Raw genomic sequence first — 20,000 nt, 5'->3', positions numbered from 1 at the left:
CACAGTCAAACTCCACTAAATACACACATTCAAACTCCACTAACTACACACAGTCAAACTCCATTAACTACACACAGTCAAACTCCACTTAGAGAAAGAGCCTCTGAGAGAAAGAGAGAGAGAAAGAGAAATAGAGAGAAAGAGAGAGAGTGAGAAAGAAAGAAGAAAGAAAGAAAGAAAGAGAAAGAGAGAGAAAGAAATAGAGAGATAGAGAGAGAGAGATGGGAGAGAGCGCTGTGCAGAAACATGATAAATCTGTGTCCTCTCCTACCTCACCATTCATTTAATTTCCTGATCCTACATCCCTCTCTCCTCTCCTCCTCCTCTCCTCCAGCCCTGCTCAGACTTTTGACACCTCTCTCTTTCCAATGCTGTGGCAGGCAGGCAGGCAGGCAGGCAGGCAGGCAGGCAGGCAGGCAGGCAGGCAGAAAGGCAGGCAGAAAGGCAGGCAGGCAGGCAGGCAGGCAGGCAGGCAGGCAGGCAGGCAGGCAGGCAGGCAGGCAGGCAGGGCAGGCAGGCAGCAGGACAAATGAAGTTTCCCCTCAGAGCCCCTCCGTATTAATATCATAATTATACCCACCTCCGTGGCCCGTGGGCCAGCTCACACCACCCTACTGTCTGCTTTGATGGAGAGGCACAGGCAGGGAATTACATTCTATTAGTACTAAACAAGAGAAGGGGACATGGAGAGATTGAATCAATCAGGAGAGCCACCAGGACTCTGTGTGTGTGTGCGTGTGCGTGTGTGCGCGTGTGCGTGCGTGTGCGCGTGCGTGTGTGTGTGTGTGTGCGTGTGCGCGTGCGTGTGTGTGCGTGTGCGTGTGTGCGCGCGTGCGTGTGTGTGTGTGTGTGTGTGTGTGCCTGTGTGCGGCTAGGTCAGAAGGGAGGAAGTGAAGGTATGACACTGATTTAACATCATTATTCCCCCAAAGGTCTATTTTGTGCTGCGTCAATTGGAACGACAGTAACTTTTTCCAGAGTGACAGATTGCACAGTTTAGGCTGAGCTGTTCTGCTCTGCCCTGCTGCAATTTCAATTCATTGTTTGCAGTCCTTAACTTTGGCAGTACTTTTCCTCAGTCTGTCTCGTTTGCAGGGCAGGGCGAGACTCTTTAAAGTGGTCTAATACCTTTGAGAGGTGGTGTCAGGAATGAGCTGATTGAGAAGGAGATGTGATGCGAACAAAAGGAAGAGAGAACAGGAGAGAGGACCCCCCTCACAGCCAGGTCTCCAATCTCATCACCTCCTCTCCTCCCTGACTCATTACTAAGGCTTTGACTCAATAAAGACTGGATAAAGACTGGATAAAGAGGCAGACACCCACAGGCCAAATCCCCCTCAGACACCTTCTCCCTTTGTCTCTCCCTCTCTCACCCGCCCCCCCCCTCTCCCCCACTCCCTTCCTCCTCCCCAGTTCCTTCCATCTCTCTTCTCAGTAATGGCAGGAGTTATTTTTGTCTCTGTGGTGCTGTGTGGCTGTTGGCTGCTAGATAGCTGCTGCTGATTTACATTCTTCACTCAATGGTGACCTTTCCCTGTTGGTGCTTAGGGAGCAGAGGGAGCTAAGCTCTCCAGTCTCCAGTCCCTCGTCGGGGAGCAGAGAGAGCTAAGCTCTCCAGTCTCCAGTCCCTCGTCGGGGAGCAGAGGGAGCTAAGCTCTCCAGTCTCCAGTCCCTCGTCGGGGAGCAGAGGGAGCTAAGCTCTCCAGTCTCCAGTCCCTCGTCGGGGAGCAGAGGGAGCTAAGCTCTCCAGTCTCCAGTCCCTCGTCGGGGAGCAGAGGGAGCTAAGCTCTCCAGTCTCCAGTCCCTCGTCGGGGAGCAGAGGGAGCTAAGCTCTCCAGTCTCCAGTCCCTCGTCGGGGAGCAGAGGGAGCTAAGCTCTCCAGTCTCCAGTCCCTCGTCGGGGAGCAGAGAGAGCTAAGCTCTCCAGTCTCCAGTCCCTCGTCGGGGAGCAGAGGGAGCTAAGCTCTCCAGTCTCCAGTCCCTCGTCGGGGAGCAGAGAGAGCTAAGCTCTCCAGTCTCCAGTCCCTCGTCGGGGAGCAGAGGGAGCTAAGCTCTCCAGTCTCCAGTCCCTCGTCGGGGAGCAGAGGGAGCTAAGCTCTCCAGTCTCCAGTCCCTCGTCGGGGAGCAGAGGGAGCTAAGCTCTCCAGTCTCCAGTCCCTCGTCGGGGAGCAGAGGGAGCTAAGCTCTCCAGTCTCCAGTCCCTCGTCGGGGAGCAGAGAGAGCTAAGCTCTCCAGTCTCCAGTCCCTCGTCGGGGAGCAGAGAGAGCTAAGCTCTCCAGTCTCCAGTCCCTCGTCGGGGAGCAGAGGGAGCTAAGCTCTCCAGTCTCCAGTTCCTCGTCGGGGAGCAGACAGAGCTAAGCTCTCCAGTCTCCAGTCCCTCCACAGCCACAGCTCAGTGCTGCTCTCCTGTTGACAGACTGCTGCACAGCACAGCTCATATGGACACAGCGAACACAGGGCATAGAGGGTACACAGGGCCAAGAAGGGACAGAAGGAGATGAACCAGAATATAACAGAGTAGTTTAGGTCCGTCTGGGACATAGGGCCAGGGTGAGTCAGACTATGTTGGCCTGGGTTGACCTAGGACTCCACTATGGGGGAATTCCAACCCATGTAAATTAAACGTAATTGCTTTTTTATGCACTTTTCTCTCTATGTGTATTCTGACCTCTATGTGACCTCTATGTGTATTCTGACCTCTATGTGACCTCTATGTGTATTCTGACCTCTATGTGGCCTCTATGTGTATTCTGCTATTCACCCGCTATTTGTTTGGGATGGAGATCAATGAAGGTATGGAGGAGATGAGTCTACAGATACTCTGTATTCTGACCATCACTTAATGCCCTCATAATTCCACCACCTTTACGCGCGATGAAATGATGAATAAGGTGGAGCAACCTGTCGGTTCCTAGTGGAACAACATCTAGTTCATTTATTGGATAGAAATAACACCACTCTCCATGTCATTTACTGATTGATTAGAGCAATTGATAAGAGCTAGGTAAATGAGTCATCCGTGTGGATAAGGGGATTGTAAATATAAATTACAATTGTTTTAGATCTATTTATTTGAACAATTGTGAAATCATTCATATGGCAGCATACTGAAGCATGTCAACATTTCACTTTTTCCACAGTGAAGTTTATGAAATGCCAGCCTTATAACTTGCATGGATTACAGACCCAAGCTACAGTATAGGCTTCTGTAGCCATGGATTACAGACCCAAGCTACAGTATAGGCTTCTGTAGCCATGGATTACAGACTCAAGCTACAGTATAGGCTTCTGTAGCCATGGATTACAGACCCACGCTACAGTATAGGCTTCTGTAGCCATGGATTACAGACCCAAGCTACAGTATAGGCTTCTGTAGCCATGGATTACAGACCCACGCTACAGTATAGGCTTCTGTAGCCATGGATTACAGACCCACGCTACAGTATAGGCTTCTGTAGCCATGGATTACAGACCCACGCTACAGTATAGGCTTCTGTAGCCATGGATTACAGACCCACGCTACAGTATAGGCTTCTGTAGCCATGGATTACAGACCCAAGCTACAGTATAGGCTTCTGTAGCCATGGATTACAGACCCAAGCTACAGTATAGGCTTCTGTAGCCATGGATACAAACCCAAGCTACAGTATAGGCTTCTGTAGCCATGGATACAAACCCAAGCTACAGTATAGGCTTCTGTAGCCATGGATACAAACCCAAGCTACAGTATAGGCTTCTGTAGCCATGGATACAAACCCACGCTACAGTATAGGCTTCTGTAGCCATGGATTACAGACCCAATATATATATATATTTTTTTTTTTATTATAATTTTGGGGTCATTTAGCAGCCATTCTTTTTCAGAGCGAATTACAGTAGTGAGTGCATACATTTTCTTACTTTTTCCATTCTGGTCCCCCCATGGGAATCAAACCCACAACCCTGGCGTTGCAAGCACCATGCTACTGTCGGTAGCCACCATCTGCTATACCAACAGTAGGCTAATGTATTACAAGTTGCGCTATAATTTGAAACATGTAGCCTATTGAATCATTATGGAACACAGTCCATTCTGTAAATAGCAGTTAAACCTGGTGCCTGGCGCATGGTTCACGACGGTTGGACCGTTGTCATCACAGTTCCATGATTAGTGACAATTATTAGGGTACATTTATAGGACTACTGTTCAACCCTTGTACACTTTTCTCAACTTCCAATATTTCATGGTATGAACAATTGAATATGGCAACTTTCAGAATCAACCAAACCACTGTATTTTTTTGTTCACCAATATATTTTGTGCGTAAAGGCTCTCCAAACCTGTTTCTTATAATTATTCATAAATCTACCAGTTGGTGCTGAAAAGGAGTCCCTAATAACCACTCTCTCCGTATTTATTAGTGAGTCTGTCGAGAAAATTCTAATTAAAGGTACGCCAAATTTAAAGGGATGGCTTTAGATAAATGTACTGAAAATGCTATTGAATGAAAACTCAATGAGAAATTCTAGTGGCCAGCAAGTGGGAGGGTTTTCAGTGGTTGAATAAAATCTATTCAGCGCGCGCAAGGGAACCACGCCTGTAAAGCCCGTCACACACCTGCATGAGGTAAGTCTGAATACCAACTACTGAGAAGTGCGTAGGAAGGGCGTGCGTAGGAAAGGCGTGCATAGGAAAGGCATACATTTCCTAAGTCTAAATCAGGCCCTATGAGCATTGCAAGAGGCCTAGAGAGACAAGAATAGTGAGTAATTTGAGAGATAGGAAAGAGGGGACAGTGGGAGAGATGGGTAGGTTTTACCTCCAGTGTTGTCATCATTGTATTTCCTAACAACAGATTTCAGTTCTCTAATAGCTACAGTATCAGGCACGGAGATCTCAATCTGAATCACCTTTAAGTTCTAACTCAAAGCAGAGGACAAAAATATTATTTTGAAGTTTTTGGAGTCAATGTTGAGCACAACATTAACAACCTAATGTAGGCTGTTAAAGCTCAGTGAGAGAGTACTTGGCTATGTTGCAAATGGGCGCTCTGGTCAAAAGTCTGGTCACTATAAATGGAATAGGGTGCCATTGGGATGCAGGCTTTCTGTTAGCTGTCCAGCAGGGTCTGAGTTTGAGTCATCCATAGCTGAGCTCAGCGGAGAGATGAGGAGGGAGAGGAGAGCCCTGGATGAGGTGAGGGAAGCAGGTCAGGCTGGTGTACCCACACACCCAGGTTTCATAAGCTGATGAGCTGCAGAAAGAGAGTGGCTGAGTGAGCCTCTCCATCTTTGACACGTGTGAGACAGAGGTGATGAAAATGCTGTGCTTTCTGAAAGCGAGAGAGCTTACGTAGTGTGACCCCCCCCCCCCCCATCCGTGTGTGTGTGTGTATGCCTGTTTCTGTGTGTGTGTGTGTGTGTGTGTGTGTGTGTGTGCGTGTTTCCCGGAGCCAGGCTGCAGTGTGTGGTGTTAGGGCTAGCTTTGATCTGTCTCTAGCAGGCAGGCTGAGAGGCAGGCAGGCTGAAAGGCCTGGAGGGGGACGACGTAATGACTTCAGAAAAATAACCAAAGATAACAAAGACTTTCCCCTAACAGGTGTCAAATACAACTAGAGAGCATCTCCATACCTCCTGCCCCATCCCTCCATCCCTCCATCCCTCATCCCTCATCCCTCCATCCTCCACCTGCGCCCCATCCTCTGTCAGAGAGGCTGTAAAGAAAAGCTACAAAACCAGAATGGATGCCACAGTGCTGAAATAGAGGGATAAGGTGGTGACCAAAGGCCTATTTACAACCACTGTAAGGCAGTGGGCTTTGGGAGGCTGTGTAACCACTGTCCTATGGCCTCCACTAGTGCAGCTTTACAGCCTTCAAGCCATCAGAGAGGACGTATGCGTGAGTGTGTGTATGTAGGACGTGGCACACTTATTTTAGCAAATACTCTGCTTCTGTTGGACAGTGGACAGTTGGTGGATGTTTCCAACAGAAAAAAGAGTGAATGGGGTAGATAAGCAAAGAAAAGGGAGCCACAGACAAAAAGAGGGAGAGAGAAAGAGGGAGAAAGAAAGAGGGACAGAGAAAGAGGGAAGAGAAAGAGGGAGAGAGAAAGACGGAAGATAGTGTGGTGTCTGTCTATCTGCTGTGTGTCAGGAAGGAAGAAATGATGCCAATAAAAAGAGAAGGACCTCTTCCTACCCATTCAGGCAGTGGGAGAAAAGTTGGGGAGTTGACATGTGTAAGTGTAGAGGGGGGAGGAAGGCTGTTACGTGTACATGTGTGTGGAGAGGGGAGGGAGCCTCTTACCTGGAGCAGCCAGTAGCACCTGCGGTGGAACGTGGGGATGATGGAGGAGTGGACGTAACAGCCATACAGACACTGCAAAGGGAGAAACAGAGACAGAACAGCTGTTATAGTATAGTAACACAACACAATAGACTGACCTACACCCCCACTGAACCCCTTATCCCTGACCTCGAACCCCTTCAGGGACAGGGACTCCTGGGAACAGGCAGATCAGGTCATTGTCTTGAGAACAAAGGTAGTGGTGAACTAAGACAAGTTGCTATGAACACTGATACTGTCTATCTTCCTCTCTGTCTCTGTCTCTCTCTACTTCTTTCTCTCTCTCTTTCTCTTTCTCTCTCTCTCTTTCTCCCTCTTTCTCTAAGTGGAGTTTTACTGTGTGTAGTTAATGGAGTTTGACTGTGTGTAGTTAATGGAGTTTTACTGTGTGTAGTTAGTGGAGTTTGATTGTGTGTAGTTAGTGGAGTTTGACTGTGTGTAGTTAGTGGAGTTTGACTGTGTGTAGTTAGTGGAGTTTGACTGTGTGTAGTTAGTGGAGTTTGACTGTGTGTAGTTAGTGGAGTTTGACTGTGTGTAGTTAGTAGAGTTTGACTGTGTGTAGTTAGTGGAGTTTGACTGTGTGTAGTTAGTGGAGTTTGACTGTGTGTAGTTAGTGGAGTTTGACTGTGTGTAGTTAGTGGAGTTTGACTGTGTGTAGTTAGTGGAGTCTGACTGTGTGTGGCGTGTGTGTGGGGGGAGGGGAATAAATTAGAGACCGGGAATGGCACATCTCAACATATGCATAAACACACACAATAATGACTACAGACACAGACACATAGATACACTCACATAAACAAACACAAATAGGCGAGCACACACACATAGACACACACACAGCTGTCTAGGCCCTTAACTTTTTTCAATCTTTACTAATGACATGCCACTGGCCTTGAGTAAACCCAGCATGTCTATGTATGCAGATGGCTACACTATACACGTAATTTACTACAGCGACTGAAATCACTGCAACATTTAACAAAGAGCTGCAGTTAGTTTCAGAATGGCTGGCAAGGAATAAGTTAGTCCGAAATATTTAAAAAACTAAAACCATTTTATTTGGGACAAATCCTTCACTAAACCCTAAACCTCAACTAAATCTTGTAGTAAATAATGTGGAAATTGAGCAAGTTGAGGAGACTAAACTGCTTGGAGTAACCCTAGATTGTAAACTGTCATGGTCAAAACATATTGATACAACAGTAGCTAAGATGGGGAGAAGTCTGTCTATAATAAAGCGCTGCTCTGCTTTCTTAAAACTTCTTTGGGATCGGTGTCCCGTCCACGGGATGGTTGAGCTAATGTAGGCTAATGCAATTAACATGAGGTTGTAAGTAACTAGAACATTTCCCAGGACATAGACACTTTGGCACTTTGGGATTTATTTTAAATTGCAAAACCCTTACGCACCACTGCACTTTGTATACCAGGGTTGGCTGGCCTTCTCTAGTCACTCGTAGGCTCAGTCACTGGTATACTTTTATTTACAAAGCCATTTTGGGTTTACTACCTTTTTATTTGGGCATTTTTATTGTTCAGAAATGTGGTGGGTACTCTCTTCGTTCGAGGGACTTTATCTTGCTAACTGTTCCAAATGTCCGAACTGAATTTGGTAAAAGGGCTTTTATGTACTCTGCGCCATCGTCTTGGAATGCCTTACAAAATACTTTTAAACTGGAAGAACTTGTCCCGATTGGTATTTTTAAATCACTGATGAATGATCTTGAGACTGATTCCCTGACCTGTCAATGTTTTTAATTTGCTGTTTTTGATTTTGTTATATTCTTTGTTAATTTTATGGTTTTTACTAGATTACTTGTAGTTTTTCATGTTGTTTGTCTAATTTTTGTAATGACTTGGCGCTGCCTATCTTGGCCAGGACGCTCTTGAAAAAGAGATTTTAAATCTCAATGAGCCTTTCCTGGTTAAATAAAGGTTTAAAAAAAAAAAAAAAATAGACATATCTGATATTGGCAGAAAGCTTAAATTCTTGTTAATCTAACTGCACTGTCCAATTTACAGTAGCTATTACAGTGAAAGAATACCATGCTATTGTTTGAGGAGAGTGCACAATTTTGAACATGAAAAGTTATTAATAAACCAATGACAGACCGGTTAGTCACTTTAACTATACATTCACGTACATACTACCTCAATTGGGCCGACCAACCAGTGCCCCCGCACATTGGCTAACCGGGCTATCTGCATTGTGTCCCGCCACCCACCACCCGCCAACCCCTCTTTTATGCTACTGCTACTCTCTGTTCATCATATATGCATAGTCACTTTAACCATATCTACATGTACATACTACCTCAATCAGCCTGACTAACCGGTGTCTGTATGTAGCCTCGCTACTGTATATAGCCTGTCTTTTTACTGTTGTTTTATTTCTTTACCTACGTATTGTTCATCTAATACCTTTTTTGCACTATTGGTTAGAGCCTGTAAGTAAGCATTTCACTGTATTCAGCGCACGGGACAAATAAACTTTGACTTGATTTGATTAGGCACATTTGGGCAGTCCTGACACAGCATTTTGAACAGAAATGCTATGGTTCATTGGATCAGTCTAAAACTTTGCACACACACACACACTGCTACCATCTAGTGGCCAAAATATAAATTGCACCTGGGCTGGAATAATACATTATGGACTTTCTCTTGCATCTCAAAGATGATGGTACAAACAAAATACAAACGAGCAGTTGTTTTTTCTTTGTATTATCTTTTACCAGATCTAATCTCTCATGGCTCAAAGTGGAGGAGAGATTGATTTCATCACTGCTTGTTTTTGTAAGAAGTGTTGACTTGCTAAATGCACCGAGGTGTCTGTTTAAACTACTTGCACACAGCTCAGACATCCATGCATACCCCACAAGACTTCCAGAGGTCTCTTCACAATCCAGAACAGACTATGGGAGGTGCACAGTACTACATAGAGCCATGACGGCATGGAACTGCACGTCAGGTTACTGATGCAAGCAGTAGAATCAGATTTTAAAAACAGATAAAAATACACCTTATGGAACAGCAGAGACTGTGAAGAGACACACACAGACACAGACACACACGTACACATGGATTTTGTATTGTAGATATGTGGTAGTAGAGTAGTGGCCTAATTGTATATAACCGCCTTAATGTTGCTGGACCACAGGATCCTTAATAAATACAAATACAAATACACACACACACACACACACACACACACACACACACACACACACACACACACACACACACACACACACACACACACACACACACACACACACACACACACACACACACACACACACACACACACACACACACACACACACAGAGAGAGAGACACGGGTGGACAGACGGCCGGACAGACAGACAGAGGCTGTTTACTCCGCTACAGACTGAACCACACTAAGACAAGTGCCATACTCAAACAGGCAGGCGGTTTAAAGTACAACACTACTGTTGCTCCTGTTGCCACTGATCCTGGTCTCATACACATATACTCGCACATTCACACAAAAAATGCACACATATATGTACGCATACATAAACACACAATCACAATAACTCACAAAAGGCACACACACAAATCAGACCAAGATAATGCACAATAATGCCGATATACACTGAGCTCAGCACTCTCCAAGTGTTTCTCAGTAATCCAAGTCGCATATAATTTACTAGTATTTCTCCTGTCGTCTCTCTCCAGGCTGAGCGGCTTGGTGACAAAGTGACAGCAGCAGAACCATTATTTGCTGTCTTTGGGCTGTGACAGATGACAGTACATTACTGGGCCAGCAATTAAACCGTAATTACACACACGCACGCATGCACACACACACACACACTCATCACACACACACTCATAAAAACTCCTATGTTTCACAGTGTGTGAAGTTTCTCTCTCCTGACACACTCACTTTCTCAGACACGCACACAGACTGAGATGATTGCTGCTTTGTATTGAAGGTGCGACAGAGTTACAATAGAACAGCATACAACACGCCACTGTATAAAATCATTTACAAGCACATAATGTATTCACCCCGTGTCATTGTCATCAGGACACAGCAAGAGTTACTGCCACGGATGTCTTCCAAAGTCAAACATTGATGCAGAAAATTCATTTGGAGGTGTCAGTCAAAAGTGTCCAACTAGAACGGTCAACTGCTCCAATGAGGAACAATGGGCCTCAGACAACCAGACAGAGTGCATCCCACCCTGTTCCTACTGCTTTTGGCCAGGGCCCATATCTCACAAGACTATATACACACTGTATACACACTCACTCACTCACACACACTACACTGACACTCTCACACAAAACCCACACATTCACATACACTACATACACACACAAACAACACAAACACGCATACACACAAGGGCTAGGAATAGCCAGGGATCTTACCATACTTACAGTTGAAGTCAGAAGTTTACATACACCTTAGCCAAATACATTTAAACTCAGTTTTTCACCATTCCTGACATTTAATCCTAGTAAAAATTCCCTGCATTAGGTCAGTTAGATTCACCACTTTATTTTAAGAATGTGAAATGTCAGAATAATAGAAAAGAGAATGATTTATTTCAGCTTTAATTTCTTTCATCACATTCCCAGTGGGTCAGAAGTTTACATACACTCAATTAGTATTTGGTAGCATTGCCTTTAAATTGTTTAACTTGGGTCAAACGTTTTGGGTGGCCTTCCACAAGCTTCCCACAATAAGTTGGGTGAATTTTGGCCCATTCCTCCTGACAGAGCTGGTGTAACTGAGTCAGGTTTGTAGGCCTCCTTGCTCGCACACGCTTTTCAATTCTGCCCACAAATTTTCTATAGGATTGAGGTCAGGGCTTTGTGATGGCCACTCCAATACCTTGACTTTGTTGTCCTTAAGCCATTTTGCCACAACTTTGGAAGTATGCTTGGGGTCATTGTCCATTTGGAAGACCCATTTGCGACCAAGCTTTAACTTCCTGACTGATGTCTTGAGATGTTGCTTCAATATATCGACATAATTTTCCTACCTCATGATGCCATCTATTTTGTGAAGTGCACAGTCCCTCCTACAGCAAAGCACCCCCACAACATGATGCTGCCACCACCGTGCTTCACAGTTGGGATGGTGTTCTTCAGCTTGCAAGCCTCCCCCTTTTTCCTCCAAACATAACAATGGTCATTATGGCCAAACAGTTCTATTTTTGTTTCATCAGACCATAGGGCACTTCTACAAAAAGTATGATCTTTGTCCCCATGTGCAGTTGCACACCGCAGTCTGGCTTTTTTATGGCGGTTTTAGAGCAGTGGCTTCTTCCTTGCTGAGCGGCCTTTCAAGTTATGTTGATATAGGACGAGTTTTACTGTGGATATAGATACTTCTGTACCTGTTTCCTCCAGCATCTTCACAAGGTCCTTTGATGTTGTTCTGGTATTGATTTGAACTTTTCGCACCAAAGTACGTTCATTTCTAGGAGACAGAACGCATCTCCTTCCTGAGCGGTATGACGGCTCCGTGGTCCCATGGTGTTTATACTTGCGTACTATTTTTTGTACAGATGAACGTGGTACCTTCAGGCGTTTGTAAATTGCTCCCGAGGATGAACTTGTGGACTTGTAGAGGTCCTTGAAATACATCCACAGGTACACCTCCAATTGACTCAAATGATGTCAATTAGTGTATGTAAACCTCTGACCCACGGAATTGTGATACAGTGAATTATAAGTGAAATAATCTGTCTGTAAACAATTGTTGGAAAAATGACTTGTGTCATGCACAAAGTAGATGTCCTAACCGACTTGCCAAAACTATAGTTTGTTAACAAGAAATGTGTGGATTGGTTGAAAAACGACTCCAACCTAAATGTATGTAAACTTCTGACTTCAACTGTAAGTGTCGATACGATAAGTATTGCGATTCCCACGATTCTCAAGATTCTATATGTATTGAGATTTGATACTGTGATTTTATTCTGATTCGATGTTCCAAATATATTGCTAGATTACAAAACATGAGCTGGCACACACCCAGAATAGTAGTTTGTGTGGAGGTGCTGACTAATGCCGAATAAACTATAAACTATCAAAATAAAGCAAGTCAGACACTCCATGTATAATCTCCCAGCAATTTAATGGGTATTTACCAACATTTCAGCATCACTGTGCCTTCCTCAGGGTAATGTCATGAACACTTGAACCAGGTTATGTAGACACAGTGCAATTAGTGTAACCAATGACAGTAGTGAGGGGTGTGTCATAATGATTAAGTTAATTCAAATGAATGAGTGAAACTGTTAAAAAATAGTATATGGCATATTAAATATATTACGCTATTGTTATCATATAGAAACATAATGTAACGGTTGTCTTCTGTAGAAATGGACCAAGGCGCAGCAGGTACGTGAATACTCATCTTTAATTAAAATAAAGGAGTAAAGCATCCACTTAACAATTCAAACAAAGTAACAACAGCTACAGTTCTGCAGGCTAGAAACGCAGTGCAAAAAACAACCACCCACAACCCCAAAGAAAAACACACACACCTATATAGGACTTCCAATCAAAGGCAACTCAACACACCTGCCTTCAATTGGAAGTCCCAATCATCCACCCAACATTTAACCAATACAAACATGCCACGTCCTGACCCCAAAACTAAAACACTAGCTCCATCTGCTGGTCAGGACATGACAGTACCCCCCCCTCAAGGTGCAGACCCCGGAATGCACCTACCAACAAAAAAAAAACAACACAAAACCCATAAACAATAACCCTAAAACAATAAGGGAGGGAAGGGAGGGTGGCTGCCGTCACCAACGGCACTGTGCTACACCCTCCCTCCCCAACCCACCTATCCTGGAGGTGGCTCAGGTGCAGGGCGTGGACCTTGCTCCACCGTCGGCGTAGCCCACTTCGGTGGCGCTGCTAACTGCGCCGGGCAGATGGGCCACTTGGGCTGACCCTGGCAGACGGACCACTCGTGCTGGGCCGGAGGACAGGAGGACCCCTCGGGCTGGACCGGGGGACAGGAGGGCCCCTCGGGCTGGGCCGGGGGACAGGAGGGCCACTCGGGCTGGGCCGGGGGACAGGAGGGCCACTCGGGCTGGGCCGGGGGACAGGAGGGCCACTCGGGCTGGACCGGAGGGCAGGAGGGCCACTCGGGCTGGGCCGGAGGGCAGGAGGGCCACTCGGGCTGGGCCGGAGGGCAGGAGGGCCACTCGGGCTGGGCCGGAGGGCAGGAGGACCACTCGGGCTGGGCCGGAGAGCAGGAGGGCCCCTCGGCCTGGGCCGGAGAGCAGGAGGGCCCCTCGGGCTGGGCCGGAGAGCAGGAGGGCCCCTCGGGCTGGGCCGGAGAGCAGGAGGGCCCCTCGGGCTGGGCCGGAGAGCAGGAGGGCCACTCTGGCCGATCCTGACAGGCAGGGCACCCTGGCAGATCCGGGCAGTCTGGCCACTCTGGCAGAACCGGGCAGTCTGGCCACCCTGGCAGTTCAGGGCAGTCTGGCCACCCTGGCAGTTCAGGGCAGTCTGGCCACCCTGGCAGTTCAGGGCAGTCTGGCCACCCTGGCAGTTCAGGGCAGTCTGGCCACCCTGGCAGTTCAGGGCAGTCTGGCCACCCTGGCAGTTCAGGGCAGTCTGGCCACCCTGGCAGTTCAGGGCAGTCTGGCCACTCTGGCAGTTCAGGGCAGTCTGGCCACTCTGGCAGTTCAGGGCAGTCTGGCCACTCTGGCAGTTCAGGGCAGTCTGGCCACTCCGGCAGTTCAGGGCAGTCTGGCCACTCCGGCAGTTCAGGGCAGTCTGGCCACTCCGGCAGTTCAGGGCAGTCTGGCCACTCCGGCAGTTCAGGGCAGTCTGACCTCTCTGGCGACTGTTGACTGGCGGGCAGCTCTGACGACTGTTGACTGGCGGGCAGCTCTGACGACTGTTGACTGGCGGGCAGCTCTGACGACTGTTGACTGGCGGGCAGCTCTGACGACTGTTGACTGGCGGGCAGCTCTGACGACTGTTGACTGGCGGGCAGCTCTGGTGATGGTTGACTGGCGGGCAGCACTGACGACTGTTGACTGGCGGGCAGCTCTGGTGACTGTTGACTGGCGAGGCTGGGTTGACACACTAGACTCCTGATGCGTGGGGCTGGTATAGGACGTGCCAGCCTGGAGACACGCACCTCCATGCTAGTGCGTCTGGCGGGAAACACCAGACCGAAAGGGCGCACTGGCAGTCTTGAGTGCAGGGTTGGCATCACCCCTTCCGGCTCGATGCTCCCCTTGCCCTGGCACCTGCGGGGCGCTGGTACTGGGCGAACTGGGCTGTGCGTCCGTATAGGCGAGATGGTGCGCACCTCAGCGTAACATGGCGCCCTCCACCTCGTACGCACCTCCCTGTAGTCACGGGTAGCTGGCTTACGGCTCTTCCCTGGCCTGGCCAAACTACCCGTGTGCCCCCCCCCCAAAAAAATCTTGGGGCTGCCTCTCGGGTTTCCTAGCCAACCGTGTTCCAGCGTAACGTTCCCGATGGTTCCTCTGTCCAGCTGCCTCCACTCTCCTGAGTGCCTCCACCTGTTCCCATGGGAGGCGATCCCTTCCGGCCAGGATCTCTTCCCAGGTGTAGGCTCCCTTGCCGTCCAGGACGTCCTCCCATGTCCATTGTTCCCTTTTTCTCTCCTGTGGCTTCCTCCTCTTCTGCTGCTTGGTCCTTTGGTGGGTGGTTCTGTAACGGTTGTCTTCTGTAGAAATGGACCAAGGCGCAGCAGGTACGTGAATACTCATCTTTAATTAAAATAAAGGAGTAAAGCATCCACTTAACAATTCAAACAAAGTAACAACAGCTACAGTTCTGCAGGCTAGAAACGCAGTGCAAAAAACAACCACCCACAACCTCAAAGAAAAACACACACACCTATATAGGACTTCCAATCAAAGGCAACTATACACACCTGCCTTCAATTGGAAGTCCCAATCATCCACCCAACATTTAACCAATACAAACATGCCACGTCCTGACCCCAAAACTAAAACACTAGCTCCATCTGCTGGTCAGGACGTGACACATAATGGAATATTGTACATCATATTAAATATATTACGCTATTGTTATCATATAGAAACATAATGGAATATTGTACATCATATTAAATATATTACGCTATTGTTATCATATAGAAACATAATGGAATATTGTACATCATATTAAATATATTACGCTATTGTTATCATATAGAAACATAATGGAATATTGTACATCATATTAAATATATTACGCTATTATCATATAGAAACATAATGGAATATTGTACATCATATTAAATATATTACGCTATTGTTATCATATAGAAACATAATGGAATATTGTACATCATATTAGCATCAACATACATTATTGTTTCATTTAATTTCACATAATAATTCATATTTGTGACATGTAATCTTTTGGTTCAACCTTAATATATAATGAACATCATCAACAGAGGGAAGATATTAGGTGTACGCTAATAAGCTGGAAAAAATGTTTTTCAATTTATAAGACTTGTTCATAAAGGAAAATGTGTTCATAAGAAGACCCTGCGATCAAAGTCACTATTCCGACCACTAGGGGTCAATGTTTTTAGAGAGGATCTCCAGTAAGCCTCCCTTTGTAGTAGTAGGATCTCCATGTTACCTCCTCTCCTTGGTAGAGCAACATGCTCAGTGCCTGTGTATTTGAGGGAGGAGATGGGATGGTTAGCTTCAACAAAGTGAGCTGCTACTGGAGAGTCAATGTTCTTACTCCTGATTGAGCTGCGGTGTTCAGCTATGCGTTGTTTTAATTGTCTTTTCGTTTGTCCTACATAGGCTTTTCCACATGAACAGGTGATGAGATAGATTACTCCCTTGGTCTTGCATGAGATGATACCCCTAACAGGGATCTTTCGACCTCTATGTGGGTGTCTGAAGAAAGACGTTTTTATAGTGTTATTGCACTGTGCGCATGAGCCACATTTGTAGTTCCCATTTGGGATAGGTGTCAAGAGTGTCTGAGTGGGCTCAGGGGGCATGTCAGATCTCACCAAACTATCTCCAAAATTGTGACCACGCTTATAGACCACCAGTGGGGGTTTCTAGAAGAGGTGTGCGATTTTTTTTGTCTGATTGCAGAATATGCCAGTGCTTTTTCAGGATTGCTTTAATTTTCTCCGAACCCTTGGTGTACTTAGTGCAAAAGACAGTTGCTTTGCTTTTCTTCTTGTTGAGATTTTAGTAAATCCTCTCTTGGTTTTTGAGATATTTCCATCATTGCAGCATCAATTTGGGAATTTATACATGGAGTGTGCGACTCTCGTACACCTAATATGTTTCCCCTGTTTGATGATATTCATTATACATTAAGGTTGAACCAAAAGATTACATGTAACAAATATGAATTATTATGTGAAATTAAATGAAACAATAATGTATGTTGATGCTAATATGATGTACAATATTCCATTATGTTTCTATATGATAACAATAGCGTAATATATTTAATATGCCATATACTATTTTTTAACAGTTTCACTAATTCATTTTAATTAACTTAATCATTATGACACACCCCTCACTACTGTCATTGGTTACACTAATTGCACTGTGTCTACATAACCTGGTTCAAGTGTTCATGACATTACCCTGAGGAAGGCACAGTGATGCTGAAACGTTGATAAATACCCATTAAATTGCTGGGAGATTATACATGGAGTGTGCGACTTTCTTTATTTAGATAGTTTAACAAATATATTGCTAACCATATTTAATTGGTATTTTATTAGGATCCCCATTAGTTGTTGCAAAAGCAGCAGCTACTCTTCCTGGGGTCCACACAAAACATGAAACACGACATGAGACAGAACATTAATGACATCAACAGCTGAAGGACAGAACTACATACATATGTCGACTGCAGAGGGACAAGAGACAGCCATTAGAATGAGTTTTGATCAGTCAAAAGTGCTGAAAACAAATTGGCTCCCTATTTAAAAATAAGGTAGAGAACAAGCTATTTTAGAAAAAATACTGGCGTTTTAGTGCAGGTACAGCAGCAAACTAGTACAAAATTGTGATACTGTCAAAACGATACGATCAATATATAGTCAAAAAATATATCCCGATATGTAACTGTATCATTTTATCCCCCCATCACTAACACACACGCACACACACATACAGTGATGGTCAGTGCCGTTTAAGATGAGGGAGGACAATATTTTTTTTAATGAGCATGGTCTTATTTCTATTACAGCATATTGGATGACTGTCATTCATATTTCATTCACCCAGTTCAGTGTAACATTGATAGGTTTAGGTTACTACATACTGAAATGTTCCCTATACCCATCATGAGGTTGCTACAACCTAGCCTATGAATTAAAGTTTATGACAGGTCGAGAGACAAATTTGTAATCACACTCTTGCCTGCATCTAATGATATAGGGTGTAATCATTAGTCCAACTGCTGCAAACAAGAGTTTTTATTGGACAAATTCAGCTATGCCCATTTTGTTCCATTTGCTTCCGTTTAAGACATTTTTTTGAATACATCCCTGATCACACGCAAATACAGTTCGCTTTCATAGCAGCCACATACAAACAGCAAGATCACTTTGCTCGTTGTATAATTCCTACTCGCATCTACACGCTCTCATCCTCTCACCTTTTCCCTTCGCTTGTGGACTTCAGTGCAGAACACAACAGCTCTCTGTGACCAGGCAAAAAAACCTTTCCAAGACAAACCTTCATATCATAACCGCTAACCGCTACACACAGCCTACATCATTTTCACCATATTAGCTAACATCAGAGTCAACATAGCTACTAGAACTAAGGCGTTAGTAAATCCACTACAATCATGCAGTACAGTGTTCTGTCAGCAAGCAGTTTAGCAGTTACACCGGCATGCCCCAGTGGCAATACAGTTATAAACACCAAAAGCAACTTGACTTGGAAGAGTTCCAGTGTTGGATAGCCATAGCCAGCTAGCTAACATAGCATCCCTCTCTGTTTGAGCCGGGTCTTTGAGTGGGCTAAACTAGCTAGCTGCATTCGCTAGCTAAGTGAAAGTAAAAAAAATACAACAAAATATCTCTGTCTCTCTTTCTCTTGCTTCTTCATTTTTGAAGAAATGAGTTTGTTCAAAACTGTTCAACTATTGCCTTTCTCTTTGAGTCAACTACTCACTACATTTTATGCACTGTAGTGCTAGCTAGGTGTAGCATATGCTTTCAGTACTAGATTAATTATGTGATCCTTTGATTTGGTGGACAACATGTCAGTTCATGCTGAAAGAGCTCTGATAGGCTGGAGGACATCCTCCGGAAGTTGTCATCATTACTGTGTAAGTCTGTGGAAGAGGGTGAGAACCATGAGCCTCCCAGATTTTGTATTGAAGTCAATGTACCGAGAGGAGGACAGAAACTAGCTGTCCTCCGGCTACAGCATGGTGCTACCCTACAGAGTGCTGTTGAGGCTACTGTAGACCTTAATCGCAAAACATTGTGTTTTAATCAATTATTTGGTGACGTGAATATAATGTTTCAATATTTAAAGATTTAGTTGAATTCGTTAAGGAGGATGGTTCTCCCTTTCCTCATTTGAGGAGTCTCCCTGATACATACACACCACAGGAGGCTGCTGAGTGGAGGACGGGCTCATAATACTGGCTGGAATGGAGTGAACGGAATGCTATCAATCACATGGAAACCATGTGTTTGATCCATTTGATACCATTCTATTTATTTCTTTCCAGCCATTACTATGAGCCCGTCCTCCCCAATTAAGGTGCCAACAGCCAACTGTGCCACACACAATTTTACACTCATCATACGCTGCTACTCAGTTCTTTTTTAGTCTTATTATTATTATCTATCTTGATGCCTATTCACTTTATAGTGCCTGTACATATCTACCTCAGATACCTCGTACTTCTGCACATTGATCTGGTACTGGTACTCCAGTACCAGATCTGTACTCTGTACAGTGGCTTGCGAAAGTATTCACCCCCTTGGCATTTTTCCTATTTTGCTGCCTTACAACCTGGAATTAAAATTGATTTTTGGGGGGTTTGCATCATTTTATTTACACAACATGCCTACCACTTGAAGATGCAAAATATTTTTTGGGGTGAAACAAACAAGAAATAAGTTTTAAAAAAATGAAATCTTGACCCCCCCCCCCAAAGTAAATACAATGTCAAGCCACTTTTTTGCAGCAATTACAGCTGCAATTCTCTTTGGGTATGTCTCTATAAGCTTGGCACATCTAGCCACTGGAATTCTTGCCCATTCTTCAAGGCAAATTTGCTCCAGCTCCTTCAAGTTGGATGGGTTCCGCTGGTGTACAGCAATCTTTAAGTCATACCACAGATTCTCAATTGGATTGAGGTCTGGGCTTTGACTAGGCCATTCCAAGACATGTTTCCCCTTAAACCACTCAAGTGTTGCTTTAGCAGTATGCTTACGGTCATTGTCCTGCTGGAAGATGAAACTCCGTCCCAGTCTCAAATCTCTAAAAGACTGAAACAGGTTTCCCTCAAGAATTTCCCTGTATTTAGCGCCATCCATCATTCCTTCAATTCTGACCAGTTTCCCAGTCCCTGCCGATGTAATAACATCCCCACAGCATGATGCTGCCACCACCATGCTTTACTGTGGGGATGGTGTTCTCGGGGTGATGAGTGG

The 20,000-nt window shown here is 45.3% G+C and overlaps 1 protein-coding gene across 3 annotated transcripts in view; it reads right to left on the bottom strand.

Moving 5' to 3' along the window:
- LOC106572392 (calmodulin-binding transcription activator 1) overlaps positions 1-20,000 on the bottom strand; it is a 607,623-nt gene that overhangs the window by 129,958 nt on the left and 457,665 nt on the right. For all 3 annotated transcript variants that reach the window (XM_014146509.3, XM_014146505.3, XM_014146510.3), the window contains one exon: positions 6,286-6,357. In XM_014146509.3, coding sequence (XP_014001984.3) covers positions 6,286-6,357 — 72 coding nt within the window. The remainder of the gene's footprint in view (positions 1-6,285; positions 6,358-20,000) is intronic.

This window comes from Salmo salar, chromosome 15 (assembly GCF_965601325.2).
Source record: "Salmo salar chromosome 15, fSalSal1, whole genome shotgun sequence".
Taxonomy (NCBI): Eukaryota; Metazoa; Chordata; class Actinopteri; order Salmoniformes; family Salmonidae; genus Salmo; species Salmo salar.
This window is presented reverse-complemented; position numbering and strand designations above follow the sequence as displayed.